The 16,586-nt window shown below is 45.0% G+C and overlaps 1 protein-coding gene across 2 annotated transcripts in view; it reads left to right on the top strand.

Moving 5' to 3' along the window:
* LOC121567871 (stAR-related lipid transfer protein 13-like) overlaps positions 1-16,586 on the top strand; it is a 115,075-nt gene that overhangs the window by 15,609 nt on the left and 82,880 nt on the right. For both annotated transcript variants that reach the window (XM_041878220.2, XM_045220285.1), the window contains exons 4-5: positions 66-236; positions 10,508-10,538. In XM_041878220.2, the coding sequence (XP_041734154.2) occupies positions 66-236; positions 10,508-10,538 (202 nt within the window). The remainder of the gene's footprint in view (positions 1-65; positions 237-10,507; positions 10,539-16,586) is intronic.

Below are 16,586 nucleotides of genomic sequence, written 5' to 3'. Positions count from 1 at the left end.
GGCAGGCAGACAGGCAGACAGACAGGGATCCAGTGTTGACGGTTATTGTTGTGCTGTTGTTGCAGTATGGAGCTGTGTCTGGAACGGCATTAAACCAATCTCTTAACGAGGAGGACAGTACACTGCTGCAGCGATGGGAACCATACACCGGAGAATGTCCCAGACAGGACCAACACAAGACCTTGGCCCCTCGTAGCTCAGCTGAAGGAACCAGAGCTAGGACCAAGAAGACAGTCGTAAGTTCCTCTAAGGCTCTCCCTCCTCCTCTCGACTCTTGCATACCCTGTGCCTGTCTGTCTGGATCTGGGTGAAACCATGTAGTATAGATATCATAAGCTAGCTCTTACTTTACATACAGTGCCTTCAGAAAGTATTCATACCCCTTGACTCATTCCACATTTTGTTGTGTTACAGCCTGAATTCAAAATAGATTACATTGATTTGTCTCTCTCACCCATCTACACACAATAACCCATAATGACAAAGTGAAAATCGGTTTTTACATTCTTTTGCACATCTATTAAAAATGAAATACAGAAATATCTAATTTACATAAGTATTCACACACCTAAGTCAATACATGTTAGAATCACCTTTGGCAGCGATTACAGCTGTGAGTCTATCTGGGTAAATCTCTAAGAGCTTTGCACACCTGGATTGTACAATATTTGCAAATGATTATTTTTTAAATTCTTCAAGCTCTATCAAGTTGGTTGTTGATCATTGATAGAAAACCATTTCCAAGTCTTGCCATAGATTTTCAAGCCGATTTAAGTCAAAACTGTAACTAGGCCACTCAGGAAGATTCAATGTCATCTCCGTAAGCAACTCCAGTGTATATACTGCTGAAAGGTGAATTTTTTCTCCCAGTGTCTGTTGGAAAGCAGACTGAACCAGGTTTTCCTCTAGGATTTTGCAAGTGCTTAGCTCTATTCCGTTTATATTTATCCTAAAAAACTCCCTAGTCCTTGCCGATGACAAACATACCCATAACATGATGCAACCACCACCATGCTTGAAAATATCAAGAGTGGTACTCAGTGATGTGTTGTGTTGGACTTGCCCCAAACATAACACTTTGTATTCAGGACATAAAGTTAATTTCATTGCCACATTTTTTGCAGTTTTACTTTAGTGCCTTATTGCATACAGTATGCATGTTTTGTAATATTTGAATTCTGTGCATGATTCCTTCTTTTCACTCTGTCATTTAGGTTAATATTGTGGAGGAACTACAATGTTGTTGATCCATCCTCAGTGTTCTCCTTTCACAGCCATTAAACTCTGTAACTGTTTTAAAGTCACCATTGGCCTCATGGTAAAATCCCTGAGCAGTATCCTTCCTCTCTGGAAACTGAGTTAGGAAGGACGCCTGTATCTTTGTAGTGACTGGGTGTATTGATACACCATCCAAAGTGTAATTAATTACTTCACCATGCTCAATAAATACCCTTCTTTGCAAGGCATTGGAAAACCTCCCTTGTCTTTGTGGTTGAATCTGGGTTTGAAATTCACTGCTCGACTGAGGGACCTTACAGATAATTGTATGTGTGGGGTATAGAGATGAGGTAGTCATTCAAATATCATGCTAAACACTATTATTGCACACAGAGTGAGTCCATGCAAGTTATTATGTGACTTGTTAAGCACATTTTTAGTCCTGAACTTATTTAGGCATGGCATAACAAAGGGTTTAAATACTTATTGACTGAAGACATTTCACCTTTACATTTTAATGAATTTGTAAGAAGATCTACAAAAATAATTCCACTTTGACATTATGGGGTATTGTGCAGGGGCGGTGTGTTCAATAGGGCGATATGGGCGACGCACTGCCAAACGGGAAAAGGAAGGGATTTTTTTTCTAATCAATTATATCACGGCAACAGTAGTTATCAGTGTTGTAATCTAGACGTCTGATCTGCCACAGTGCCACTAAATGTCCAATCAGGCTAAAGTCGTGCTTCAAATGGCCCCCCTTTTGGGGGCGATTTCAGTCAGGTTGAAAATCGCCCAGAAGTCTGTCATAGACTCCCATGTAAAATCTATTTTTTCAAATATCAGAGCTTTCAATACAATCTCTATGGGTTTCTGAGGGCTTGCACTTACGCGCTTTCGTCATACGTAACATATAACCATGAACGTAACTAAGAAAAGAGCGGGTAGCAGCGTCAATCAATTCACTACTTCTATCAAAATGGCTAGGCTTCAGTGCAACTCGATTGTGTCTTTGAAAGAAGTTCCTTTTTGTCGGCGAACAAATGAAGATAAATTGGCAACGAAACAATTAGGACCTCCCAGACCAAATTTAATAATTCAACAGGTTTCTACTAAAGGGGGAAGTCCTACACCCGAGGATTTTCCAAAAATTGGTACGAACGAAAAACCTGGCTAGCAGGCTGCGATGTAGCTAATGCAGTCTTCTGCTACCCCCTGCTTACTCTTTCACCCTGAAGGCGGCACGGCAGACAGCACCGCTTGGACAGCGACTGGTGTGTAACGGACATGCACCATCTTTCAGGAAAGATTAAGAAACATGAGCTGTCAAAGACCCACATGGATAGCTGTTTGAGATTGTCTGCTTTGGGGAGAGTGAACATTCCCACTCAACTGGATGAGGGATACAGGCTAGCTGTCCGCCGCCACAACGATGAGGTTAGTGTTGATAATCACAAGTTTACTGGAGAACTGAAACTGACAAGGCTGACAAGATAGGACCCTTTTGTCCATTGTTATTGGATAGGAACAGAACTTATAACCAGCTCCTGACCTAAATAGATCTTAGCACAACATTTTACTCAACATATCATATTCCATATTCACTATAACAAATATATTTACTACGACATTAGCAAGAACCGCCACATCCTCAGCCGGCTAATCCAGTGTGTGAAGTTTTGCGGAGTGTTTGAGTTAGCTTTGCGAGGCAAAGATGAAACTGAGGGCTCCACCAACCCTGGTAAGCCAACACTTTTGAGATCAGTCAATAAATGCTTCTGGTATTGACTTATATGCTGCCCCTGTCTTCATGTTGTTGCTGGACATATCTTTTTTAAAATGTGTGTAGGTCACCTAAATCATCAGAAAAATTGCCCCCCCTGAGAATTTTTTCAGGAGCCGCCACTGGTATTGTGTGTAGGCCAGTGACACAAAACCTCAATTTAATCAATTTTATATTCAGGCTGCCTTCAGCTAGCTACAGAAAGTATTTTAAATATATTTTCTCTCTACTAATGTAAACAACATTCCTCTTATTAGCTGGGAAATGTAATTCATGAACTAAGGATGGCAGCAAGAATGAACGTTTTAAGTGATATACAGTGGGGAGAACAAGTATTTGATACACTGCCGATTTTGCAGGTTTTCCTACTTACAAAGCATGTAGAGGTCTGTAATTTTTATCATAGGTACACTTCAACTGTGAGAGACGGAATCTAAAACGAAAATCCAGAAAATCACATTGTATAATTTTTAAGTAATTAATTTGCATTTTATTGCATGACATAAGTATTTGATACATCAGAAAAGCAGAACTTAATATTTGGTACAGTATCAAATACTTGTTCTCCCCACTGTATATACAGTTGAAATCGGAAGTTTACATACACTTAGGTTGGAGTCATTAAAACTCGTTTTTCAACCACTCCACAAATTTATTGTTAACAAACTATAGTTTTGGCATGTCGGTTAGGACATCTACTTTGTGCATGACACAAAAAAATATTGTAGACCTAAAACAAGTCTGGTTTATTCTTGGGAGCAATTTCCAAATGCCTGAAGGTACCACGTTCATCTGTACAAACAATAGTATGCAAGTATAACACCATGGGACCACGCAGCCGTCATACCGCTCAGGAAGGAGATGCGTTCTGTCTCCTAGAGATGAACATACTTTGGTGCGAAAAGTGCAAATCAATCCCAGAACAACAGCAAAGGACCTTGTGAAGATGCTGGAGGAAACAGGTACAAAAGTATCTATATCCACAGTAAAAAAGTCCTATATCGACATAACCTGAAAGGCTGCTCAGCAAGGAAGAAGCCACTGCTCCAAAACTGCCATAAAAAAAGCCAGACTACGGTTTGCAACTGCACATTGGGACAAAGATTGTACTTTTTGGAGAAATGGTCCTCTGGTCTGATGTGGGGGTGCTTTGCTGTAGGAGGGACTGGTGCACTAAACAAAATAAATGGCATCATGAGGAAGGAAAATTATGTGGATATATTGAAGCAACATCTCAAGACATCAATCAGGAAGTTAAAGCTTGGTTGCAAATGGGTCTTCCACATGGACAATGACCCCAAGCATACTTCCAAAGTTGTGGCAAAATGGCTTAAGGACAACAAAGTCAAGGTAATGGAGTGGCCATCACAAAGCCCTGATCCTATAGAAAATGTGTGGGCAGAACTGAAAAAGCGTGTGTGAGCAAGGAGGCCTATAAACCTGACTCAGTTACACCAGGTGGAATGGTCCAAAATTCACCCAACTTATTGTGGGAAGCTTGTGAAAGGCTACCCGAAACATTTGACCCAAGTTAAACAATTTAAAGGCAATGCTACCAAATACTAATTGAGTGTATGTAAACTTCTGACCCACTGGGAATGTGATGTAATAAATAAAAGCTGAAATAAATCATTCTCTCTACTATTATTCTGACATTTCACATTCTTAAAATAAAGTGGTGATCCTAACTGACCTAAAACAGGGAATTTTTACTAGGATTAAATGTCAGGAATTGTGAAAAACTGAGTTTAAATGTATTTGGCTAAGGTGTATGTAAACTTTCGACTTCAACTGTATATATATAAAGGCCATCCATACCGGTTTGGATATAATGAGAAGTCCACAGCAGAGCTGTCCATTGTATCCTCTTCTGTTCCTTGTTTTATAAAGTGTGTGAGACAGCTGAGTGGTTTACTGTCCCCAGGTCAGGTGTTAGTCTGCCTATTAGACAGGCTTAGCAAGGGAAGCGATGCAGCAAGTGTCGGATGGAGAGGTGGTGCTAGGTACGTTTTGTGGCAGCTGTATGGAAACCCTGCTAACGGCCTGTGTCTGTATAGGTACCATGTCTGGATCAGGATCACAGTCAACAGGTGAATGACTAATTAGATTAGTGGGAACAGAATGATGTGGCTTTGTGCTGTCCAGTCCTGATGCAGTCTGGTTCTCAGTCTCAGAACAGAGTACAGAGTCAGAAAGCTGCAGAGGCATGCGGAACACCACCAAGGTCTGAGTCAGAGACAGACAGGCTGCATAGAGACCACCTTCACACTGTACACAATGTCTTAACCCTAACCCACTGTCACACTACTGCACAATGGTTCCAACGTCTGGCCGGGAAACACTGTGTGTGTGTGTGTGTGTGAGTGTGTGTGTGTGTGTGTGTGTGTATGTGTGTGTGTGTGTGTGTGTGTGTGTGTGTGTGTGTGTGTGTGTGTGTGTGTGTGTGTGTGTGTGTGTGTGTGTGTGTGTGTGTGTGTGTGTGTGTGTGTGTGTGCCAGGCTCTGTAATTCGCCAGGGTTAATGATAAACCCAGGATTACTCCCCTACAAGCCCCAGGCTGACTCCAGGATCTAGACCACCCCTCTTGCATGCACGCACACACACACACACACACGCATGCACACACCCCTCGGCCATAATTTGATGTTAGAGTCTGAGCTGCTGCTGTCATGATGAGGGGCTCAGAATAACCTGACCACGGTAACTAACTACTGCAGCATGTCATGTGACTGGAAGGTTATGAGCTGATAGAGATGTGCGTCCCAAATGACACCCTATTCTCTATATAGTGCACTACTTTTGACCAAAAGCAGTGTACTATGTAGGGAATAGGGTGCCATTTGGAACGCATTCAGAATGTTTGGAGTCAGTGTTTGACAGGACGTTGTTATGGCAGTTCCCCCTGACCCTGCCTGTCTCTAGGTTAGGGTCACCATTTTTCGGATGGTCTCAACATGACCCCTGTTGTACTGACATACAGATTCCCGTCCACAGTTGTTTGCTAGATGGAAAGAGTATTTTATTCTTAACATTCTGGTTCCACCTCCACCTGCACCCACTGCATAGTGACTGTGAGGTATGTCTTCTATCTTTGGTGCGTGAGGGTGAATGTCAGGTATGTGTTCGGTGTTCTGTGTTTAAATGTTCCTCAGCACATGTTGCTGTGTTCCTGTATGTCTCAACATGACTACAGCCGCTGCATTCCTGAGACCTGACACTTCTAACACAGACAGAAAAGTTCCTCCTCAGAACCTGGCAGGATGGAGCTGGTCTGATGGCCCTGGCAGACAGAGGGTCAACACATCAAAAGACCCACAGACAGACACACATCCATGTTGTCACAACTAGACAGAAAGGCAGCAGTGATGGATAAATTCTCCTCTGACATGATGGAAGGTCTTCCTATTGGTTGTGACCCATTGAGACAGTGTTCTAAATATAGCCAGGTGTTTTCCTGTCTGTCCAGCGGATAAGGCTGGTCTACTGGCTGGTCTACTGGTCTACTGATCTACTGGTCTACTGGCTGGTCTACTGGCTAGTCTACTGGTCTATTGGCTGGTCTACTGGTCTACTGATCTGCTGGTCTACTGGTCTACTGGCTGGTCTACTGGCTGGCATACTGGTCTACTGGCTGGTCTACTGGTCTACTGGCTATACTGGTCTACTGGTCTACTGGTCTACTGGTCTACTGGTCTACTGGCTGGCATACTGGTCTACTGGCTGGTCTACTGGTCTACTGGCTGGTCTACTGATTTACTGGTCTACTGGCTAGCATACTGGTCTACTGGTCTACTGGTATACTGGCTGGTCTACTGGTCTACTGGCTGATCTACTGGTCTACTGGCTGGTCTACTTGCTGGTCTACTGGTCTACTGGCTGGTATACTGGTCTACTCGCTGGTCTACTGATCTGCTGGTCTACTGGCTGGTCTACTGTTCTACTGGTCTACTGGTTTACTTGCTGGTCTACTGATCTACTGGTCTACTGGTCTACTGGCTGGTCTACTGGTCTACTGGTCTACTGACTGGTCTACTGGTCTACTGGCTGGTCTACTGGTCTACTGATTTACTTGCTGGTCTACTGGTCTACTGGCTGGTCTACTGGTCTACTGGTCTACTGACTGGTCTACTGGTCTACTGACTGGTCTACTGGTCTACTGGCTGGTCTACTGGTCTACTGGTCTACTGGCTGGTCTACTGGCTACTGGCTGGTCTACTGGTCTACTGGTCTACTGGCTGGTCTGCTGATCTACTGGCTGGTCTACTGGTCTACTGGTCTACTGGCTGGTCTACTGAGACCACATCTGACTGAGTAGCAGAGCCGTCAGCTTCTAGGTCGCCCAATGATCTCTTTCTATCCTATGAGAGTAAAACAAGGGTTATTTTCCCAGGACATAGAGAGCAGGTCTGAGGTTTTCTTTTACAATCGAGACAAATATCTCAATGTTGTGGAGAGAGATGGATTCAGTCCTGTGAATTTCAGCCCGTAGTTACATGTTATGAGTTATGGGTTGTGGATCATGGCTATGCCTTGGCGTAGAGGCCTAGAGGAAGTCTCTAGAGATATGCTGTTAGAAGCCACAGAAGACTAATGGCCGTGGAGAGACCTCATCCACCCTACCCTGCCCTGAGCTATGATGAGAGGCCTGAATCATTACGTAGGTCCCACATGTCACCTCATTCCCAATATAGTGCATTACGTTTGACTAGGGCCCATGGGGCTCTGATCAAAAGTAGTGGCCTATGTAGGGAATAGGGTGCCATTTTGGAGGCAGTCATATACAGCTATAGTTCTGGTTATATAATATCAGGCATGGGTTTGGGGGTTCTCTGCATTTCGCTGTGAACAAATGTAATTCAGGTTAGTCACGCATGCCAAATGAAACACAATGAACGATTGGTGGGGTAACCTCAGACTTCACTCTGTGGGGTTGGGAGTGTTCAGGACTGTTAAATCCGTCCCAAATGCAACCCTATTCCCTATATAGTGCACTACTTGTGCCATTTTGGATGCATCCTACACAGACCACAGGGCTCCGTGTGGGGCTGGGAGTGTATTCTACATAGACCGCAGGGGGGATGGGGGGGAGTTGGGAAACGCAGGAAAAAGTCAAACACAAACGTCAACATTGTTCACTGGGGATGTCAAGAAATGCATGATGGAGATTATGTAATTCCTTCCAGATCTCGTGTGAACTTTGTACAGCATCCCATTGCCAGCTACAATGTATAGCAGCATCTCAGAGAGTACTATTTTAAAGCATGGACATGTCCCATAGCCTGTTAGATTATAAATGTTTTCCACTTGTTTTGTCTGAATTAGTTGATTTATTTAGTCACTGCAGCAGACAGGTAGACCAGACCAGTTATCCATCACTAAAGACCAGACATGTCAGTCCACATAAACATCTTGGTTGTTGTAGCAGAGGTAACTTCCTGATAGGGCTGTGTCTTCTTCCTGTGTCTTGTCACCTGACCCCTGACCTCTAACCCATAACCCGACGTGGTGATTGCTCAGAACTGAGGCGGTGTGGTATAACCATAGAGATAGATAGAGGCCTGTTTTAGCATCGGCAGCGCTATTGAGGACTTTCACCATTTTTAAGTAGTAAATTGGGTGGGACTTCCTATGGGTTAAGGAAGGATCACATAATTCCATCCAGGTTACATGGAGGGATCAGCCAATAAATTATACTCATGAGGAAACATTCCATAACTGCAGGTGGCAGTAAATCGCCAACCTTGGCTTTATACCTGTTCAAACAACACAATATAGGTGGCAGTGTACACCCTTTGTTTGTTTGCCAACTCATAGAAGTAGTAGAAGAAGAAAATGTACTACTTCAAAATGGAGATGGCCTCAATGGTGCGCTGCCCATGCTCTCACCGATGCCATAATGGGACATATACAATGATGCAATGTCTATCTAAGTCTATGGGTATAACTAAACCAGTGAAGAGGAAAATGGAAGGACACTAACAGGACTTTATCTGGGCTGTCGAGGGACAGATAGATGTCTAGGACAGTCTTTGAAGCCCCTGTGAGAAAAAGGCAGACTGGTATCTCCATTGGGGCCATTTCTGTCAGTTCTAGAAGGCTAATTTTCATCACAACTTCTAGATGTGGGTCAGAGCCTGTTATTAGATCTATTATGTTAACACACGTCAGTTTAGAGCTTAGACAGCCCTATGGACCCGGGTCAAAAGTAGTGCACTATATAGTGAATAGGGTGCCATTTGGGATGCAGACCTAGTTTCCTCTGTCTGCAGACTGAGATGAGATGATTGGTTAGAGCAGAGAGCTGAGAAAGACACTGTCAGCATTGCTTCTGTTCTCCAACCCTATGACTGAAGAGGACAGAAATTTAATAATACAATTCGACCCTGTTATGCTGAATCTCACAGTCAATAAGAAGGGATACTTGGGTAACAACATCAGTCCCTTCACCTCATAGTGTTCTGCCTGATGAGTCTGTATGTCTCCACCTGTTAACCACCTCATTCCTCTGCTGTTAGACAGAGGCTACTCTCTGTAATTGATGTGTTTCCTCACACTGTAGGCTGCTCTACCATGGTTGCGTCCCAAATGGCACCCTATTCCCTTTATAGTGCACTATTCCGGCTGTGGCAAAGATCCTGTTCAGCCACACATGGCGCTGCAAAACTACCAGCTGACCTCCAATATCACAACATATTTTCTCTGGAGACACACGGGCCTATATACTTATGGCAAGTTTCCATTGAGGATTTACCCAGGTGTTTTGCCCAAAAGACTCAGACTTCTGTTTCTATCTACGTGGACCGGCACCCGTGTCTCACTGGGCCATGGCTCCGGCGGACCTGCCATGACTTGGGGCCAAGCCCAGGCCACTGGTACTTTTCAACGTACATTTACATAACAAACACTAACTGTGAACTTTAACACCTTCTCACAAAGAAAATGTACTACTTCAAAATGGAGATGGCCTCAATGGTGCGCTGCCCATGCTTTCACAGACGCCATTAACATAAAACACTGGCGACTGGAAATGGAAAAACACCATATTATAGTGCACCCTGGTCAACAGTATTTCACTTTTATAGAGAATAGGATGCCATTTGGGATTAAAGCCATGTGTTTAGTCTAAGTTGGTCTAATAACACTAGACAGTGGATGTTATAAATACTAAAGCGATATACAAACATTAGCCAGCTGTCCATATTGAACCAGCCATCAGGTCTCTATGGTAACACAGTAAAGCAGGCAGCAGCCATATTGATCAGTCATTAACCCTTAACTTTTATGGCTGTGGCATTACTAGGATACAATTCAGTTCATTACTCCTCTCCTCTCTGAATATACATGTATCCTCTGTGGCATTACTATAACCTTTTGAAAAGCTGTTTGTGTATTCTTCAACCAATCTGTTTTGTTGTTGTTTGTGACAGCCATGCAGTCAGAGCGGTATTGGGGGCTGCAGTACACTCTGTTGTGTGACTAACCATTGTCTGTTTCTCTTTTCTGCAGATATGCAGTAAGATGACCAATGCAGGAGCAGGTAAGGCATTTTTCATGTGTACATGTTTCACCAGGCTGTGTTGGATCTGGCATGTGCCCTAAATGGAACCTCATTCCCTACATAGTGCACTACTTTGGACCAGTGCACTATATGGGGAATACGGTGCCATTTGGGACATAGCCACTGTCTTTAGATTGTCTTTAGATGGTCCTCGCTGCAGGACAGTTTTAACTTTCAGCACTGTTGGCCTGACACTGTTCTCTGTTAGTCCAGGGTCTTCACTGTTAGTCCAGGGTCTGCTCTGTTAGCCAGGGTCTGCTCTGTTAGCCCAGGGTCTGCTCTGTTAGCCCAGGGTCTGCTCTGTTAGCCAGGGTCTGCTCTGTTAGCCAGGGTCTTCTCTGTTAGTCCAGGGTCTGTTGTCTTTCAGGGAGCATTCCAAGTGTAACAGAGGTGGTTCGATGAACCATTCTCGGGTGATGAGTAACCTTGCATGAGACCTGAAGTTCCCAGAGCAAATGCCTGGCTTTAGCTCAGCGGGCTAACAAACCCAGTCAGTCACATAAGGCTTGTCTGCTAGTGCTGTGGTGTTGTTCTGCAGGATGGTATGGCTGTTGCTGTGAGACAATGGGGTTGTGAGTGTGACGGATGGGGACAGTTGTGCCAGCCAGGGTCCAGGTTTCACTCCCCAGCAGTGTCTAGAGAATGTCCAGAGAATGTCCCTCCAGACACACAGCCTGTCAGGCTCTTCTTTTAAAGGCCTATTTATACTGACAGCCTGGCTTGGCGGGACACAGTTAAAATTAGGAGGCATGCCAGATCATTGTTACTAGTAGTACATAGTTACTGCTGAGGGAACTATTTGTCGTGTCGTGATGTGGCCATGGGTGCAGCTGGGGGATTACGGGGCGATGCCATTTTAGTCTCAGGTTCCACTCTCACATGAACTCTACGAGCGGGGGGTAATAGGGGGTACGTCAATAATGTACAGGAGACCATGTTCACATTCCATCAATCTCCCCTATAGGTAGGAATGTCTGCTGTGTGGTCTGGCTGTAATTTATGACATGCTCTTTACATACAACTTTACAGCTTTGTGACTGATCACCACTCATACCAGGGTACGGTAATCTAGAGTGACGTATCACTGCTAATGGTTGTAAATCTATGAACTTGTGTGGTATTTACCTGTTTGTCAACACAACCAAGACATTTCCTTCCCCATGGTCCTGTTGAAGTCATAATTTAGTACAGTGTGTTTCTACCATCTCTGCTTTCATAGCGTACAGTATATTTAGCCACAAGACTCTCGACATGCCGTTTCCCATTTAGCACCATTTCTTGGCTGAAATAAGCCAGACCAAAGTCAGTGTCAAAGTCAATCTGATGTGGTCAGAATCACTAACAGTAAGAGAACCATAGTTAACGGAACATCTGTCTTCAATAGAAACACAGGTTGCATCCCAAATGGCACCCTACTCCCTATATAGTACACTACTTTTGACCATAGCACATATGGGGCTCTGGTGAAAAGTAGTGCACAATACAGGGAATAGGGTACGATTTGAGACACACACACAGTCAGGATAATAACTGTGAGTAGGATGATGATGATGATGACGTAAAGAGATGAAGCTAACTCTGAGCTCTGATATTCTCTGCTTATATTTGACAGCTGTACCATATGGGCCCTGGTCAAAAATAGTGCACTATAAAGGGAATAGGGTGCCATTTGGAACACATACTATAGCATAGCACCAGTCATCATAACCACCAGTTTACCTCGTTATAGTGACATAGTCCAGCCGAGGAAACCTCTCTGGGCCCATATCCCAAATTGCCCTGCGTGTGACTAAACACACCACATACAGTGGGGGAAAAAAGTATTTAGTCAGCCACCAATTGTGCAAGTTCTCCCACTTAAAAAGATGAGAGAGGCCTGTAAGTTTTATCATAGGTACACGTCAACTATGACAGACAAAATGAGGAAAAAAAATCCAGAAAATCACATTGTAGGATTTTTTATGAATTTATTTGCAAATTATGGTGGAAAATAAGTATTTGGTCAATAACAAAAGTTTCTCAATACTTTGTTATATACCCTTTGTTGGCAATGACACAGGTCAAACGTTTTCTGTAAGTCTTCACAAGGTTTTCACACACTGTTGTTGGTATTTTGGCCCAGTCCTCCATGCAGATCTCCTCTAGAGCAGTGATGTTTTGGGGCTGTCGCTGGGCAACACAGACTTTCAACTCCCTCCAAAGATTTTCTATGGGGTTGAGATCTGGAGACTGGCTAGGCCACTCCAGGACCTTGAAATGCTTCTTAGGAAGCCACTCCTTCGTTGCCCGGGCGGTGTGTTTGGGATCATTGTCATGCTGAAAGACCCAGCCACATTTCATCTTCAATGCCCTTGCTGATGGAAGGAGGTTTTCACTCAAAATCTCACGATACATGGCCCCATTCATTCTTTCCTTTACACGGATCAGTCGTCCTGGTCCCTTTGCAGAAAAACAGCCCCAAAGCATGATGTTTCCACCCCCATGCTTCTGATAACCAGGTGGCGAATCGCATCTCTGCATGTCTGGCAGACATATCAGTATGGATGACGGATCACCACCTCAAGCTGAACCCTGGCAAGACGGAGCTGCTCTTCCTCCCGGGGAAGGACTGCCCGTTCCATGATCTCGCCATCACGGTTGACAACTCCGTTGTGTCCTCCTCCCAGAGTGCGAAGAGCCTTGGCGTGACCCTGGACAACACCCTGTCGTTCTCCGCTAACATCAAGGCGGTGACCCGCTCCTGCAGGTTCATGCTCTACAACATTCGGAGAGTACGACCCTGCCTTACACAGGAAGCGGCACAGGTCCTAATCCAGGCACTTGTCATCTCCCGTCTGGATTACTGCAACTCGCTGTTGGCTGGCCTCCTGCCTGTGCCATTAAACCCCTACAACTCATCCAGAATGCCGCAGCCCGTCTGGTGTTCAACCTTCCCAAGTTCTCTCACGTCACCCCGCTCCTCCGCACACTCCACTGGCTTCCAGTTGAAGCTCGCATCCGTTACAAGACCATGGTGCTTGCCTATGGAGCAGTGAGGGGAACGGCACCTCTGTACCTTCGGGCTCTGATCAGTCCCTACACCCAAACGAGGGCATTGCGTTCATCCACCTCTGGCCTGCTGGCTCCCTTCCTCTGCGGGAAGCATAGTTCCCGCTCAGCCCAGTCAAAACTGTTCGCTGCTCTGGCACCCCAATGGTGGAACAAGCTCCCTCACGACGCCAGGACAGCGGAGTCACTCACCACCTTCCGGAGACATTTGAAACCCCACCTCTTTAAGGAATACCTGGGATAGGATAAAGTAATCCTTCTACCCCCCCAAAAAAAATAATAATTGTAAAGTGGTTATCCCACTGGCTATAGGGTGAATGCACCAATTTGTGAGTCGCTCTGGATAAGAGCGTCTGCTAAATGACGTAAATGTGCCCTTGAGCAAGGCACTTAACCCTAATTGCTCCTGTAAGTCGCTCTGGATAAGAGCGTCTGCTAAATGACTAAAATGTAAATGTAAATGTAATGTGTTCTTTGGATGCAACTCAGCATTCTTTGTCCTCCAAACACGACGAGTTGAGTTTTTACCAAAAAGTTCTATTTTGGTTTCATCTGACCATATGACATTCTCCCAATCCTCTTCTGGATCATCCAAATGCACTCTAGCAAACTTCAGACGGGCCTGGACATGTACTGGCTTAAGCAGGGGGACACGTCTGGCACTGCAGGATTTGAGTCCCTGGCGGCGTAGTGTGTTACTGATGGTAGGCTTTGTTACTTTGGTCCCAGCTCTCTGCAGGTCATTCACTAGGTCCCCCGTGTGGTTCTGGGATTTTTGCTCACCGTTCTTGTGATCATTTTGACCCCACGGGGTGAGATCTTGCGTGGAGCCCCAGATCGAGGGAGCTTATCAGTGGTCTTGTATGTCTTCCATTTCCTAATAATTGCTCCCACAGTTGATTTCTTCAAACCAAGCTGCTTACCTATTGCAGATTCAGTCTTCCCAGCCTGGTGCAGGTCTACAATTTTGTTTCTGGTGTCCTTTGACAGCTCTTTGGTCTTGGCCATAGTGGAGTTTGGAGTGTGACTGTTTGAGGTTGTGGACAGGTGTCTTTTATACTGATAACAAGTTCAAACAGGTGCCATTAATACAGGTAACGAGTGGAGGACAGAGGAGCCTCTTAAAGAAGAAGTTACAGGTCTGTGAGAGCCAGAAATCTTGCTTGTTTGTAGGTGACCAAATACTTATTTTCCACCATAATTTGCAAATAAATTCATTAAAAATCCTACAATGTGATTTTCTGGAAAAAAATTCTCAATTTGTCTGTCATAGTTGACGTGTACCTATGATGAAAATTACAGGCCTCTCTCATCTTTTTAAGTGGGAGAACTTGCACAATTGGTGGCTGACTAAATACTTTTTTTCCCCACTGTATACACACACCACACACGCGCACTGTCTAGGGTAGAGGTTAGGGTGGTCAGCTCTCTGGGGTAGAGGTGAGGAGAACCACAAGTCAGACAGAGGCATGAATACTCATCTCTCTGAACCATGGCCTGTGTGGCCTGAATGTATTTGATGTGTAATCTCCTGACCATAGTTTAAGGCCTTTAACATCTATACCGCTGTATATCTGGTGTATATCTGTTGCTATGTTCTCATGTTGAGAGGAAACTCCAAGCATCTATGGGAAAATGCCAGACCTTTCTGTCCAACTAGAATGTTTTTAAACCCCAGACCTTTCTGCCCCACTAGAATGTTTTTAAACCCCAGACCTTTCTGCCCCACTAGAATGTTTTTAAACCCCATAATATTTTTCCCTCAGCTCCCAGAAGAACAGGCTCAAGTACAGTTTGGTTTGGTTTGTTTTAGCTCAGTTGGTAGAGCATGGCGTTTGCAATGCCAGGGTTGTGGGTTCGATTCCCACGGGGGGCCAGTATGAAAAATGTATGCACTCACTAACTGTAAGTCGCTCTGGATAAGAGCGTCTGCTAAATGACTAAAATGTAAATGTTTTAACTAAAACGAACAGCTTATTTTTAGAACTTTCTACCAACATTTTAGTCGTCTGTAAAATCTCTCCATGAGAGAGGGATGGAGAGAGAAGAGAAATGGAGAGAGAAGACGGATATGAAGAGATGGAGATGGAGAGAGGGAGATGGGGAGAGGGAGATGGGGAGAGGGAGATGGAGAGAGGGAGATGGAGAGAGGGAGATGGGGAGAGGGAGATGGAGAGAGGGAGATGGAGAGAGGGAGATGGGGAGAGGGAGATGGAGAGACGGAGATGGAGAAAGGGAGATGGGGAGAGGTAGATGGAGAGAGGGAGAGGGAGAGAGGGAGATGGGGAGAGGGAGATGGAGAGAGGGAGAGGGAGGGAGGGAGGGAGATGGAGAGAGGGAGATGGAGAGAGGGAGATGGGGAGAGGGAGATGGAGAGAGGGAGATGGGAAGAGGGAGATGGAGATGGAGAGATGGAGATGGGAAGAGGGAGATGGAGAGAGGGAGATGGGGAGAGGTAGATAGAGAGAGGGAGATGGAGAGAGGGAGATGGGGAGAGGTAGATGGAGAGAGGGAAATGGGGAGAGGTAGATGGAGAGAGGGAGATGGAGAGAGGTAGATGAGAGAGGTAGATTAGAGATAGGGAGAGGGAGATGGGGAGAGGGAGATGGAGAGAGGGAGATGGAGATAGAGATAGGGAGAGGGAGATGGAGAGAGGGAGATGGAGAGAGGGAGATAGAGAGAGAGAGATGGAGAAAGGGAGATAGAGAGAGGGAGATGGAGAGAGGTAGGTGAGAGAGGTAGATGAGAGAGGGAGATGGGAAGAGGGAGATGGAGAGAGGGAGATGGAGAGAGGGAGATGGAGATAGAGATAGGGAGAGCGAGATGGAGAGAAGGAGATGGACAGAGGGAGATGAGATAGAGATAGGGAGAGGGAGATGGAGAGAGGGAGGTGGAGAGAGGGAGATAGAGAGAGAGATGGAGAAAGGGAGATAGAGAGAGGGAGATAGAGAGAGGGAGATAGAGAGAGGGAGATAGAGA

The sequence above is a fragment of the Coregonus clupeaformis genome, chromosome 6 (genome assembly GCF_020615455.1).
Source record: "Coregonus clupeaformis isolate EN_2021a chromosome 6, ASM2061545v1, whole genome shotgun sequence".
Lineage (NCBI taxonomy): Eukaryota > Metazoa > Chordata > Actinopteri > Salmoniformes > Salmonidae > Coregonus > Coregonus clupeaformis.
This window is presented reverse-complemented; position numbering and strand designations above follow the sequence as displayed.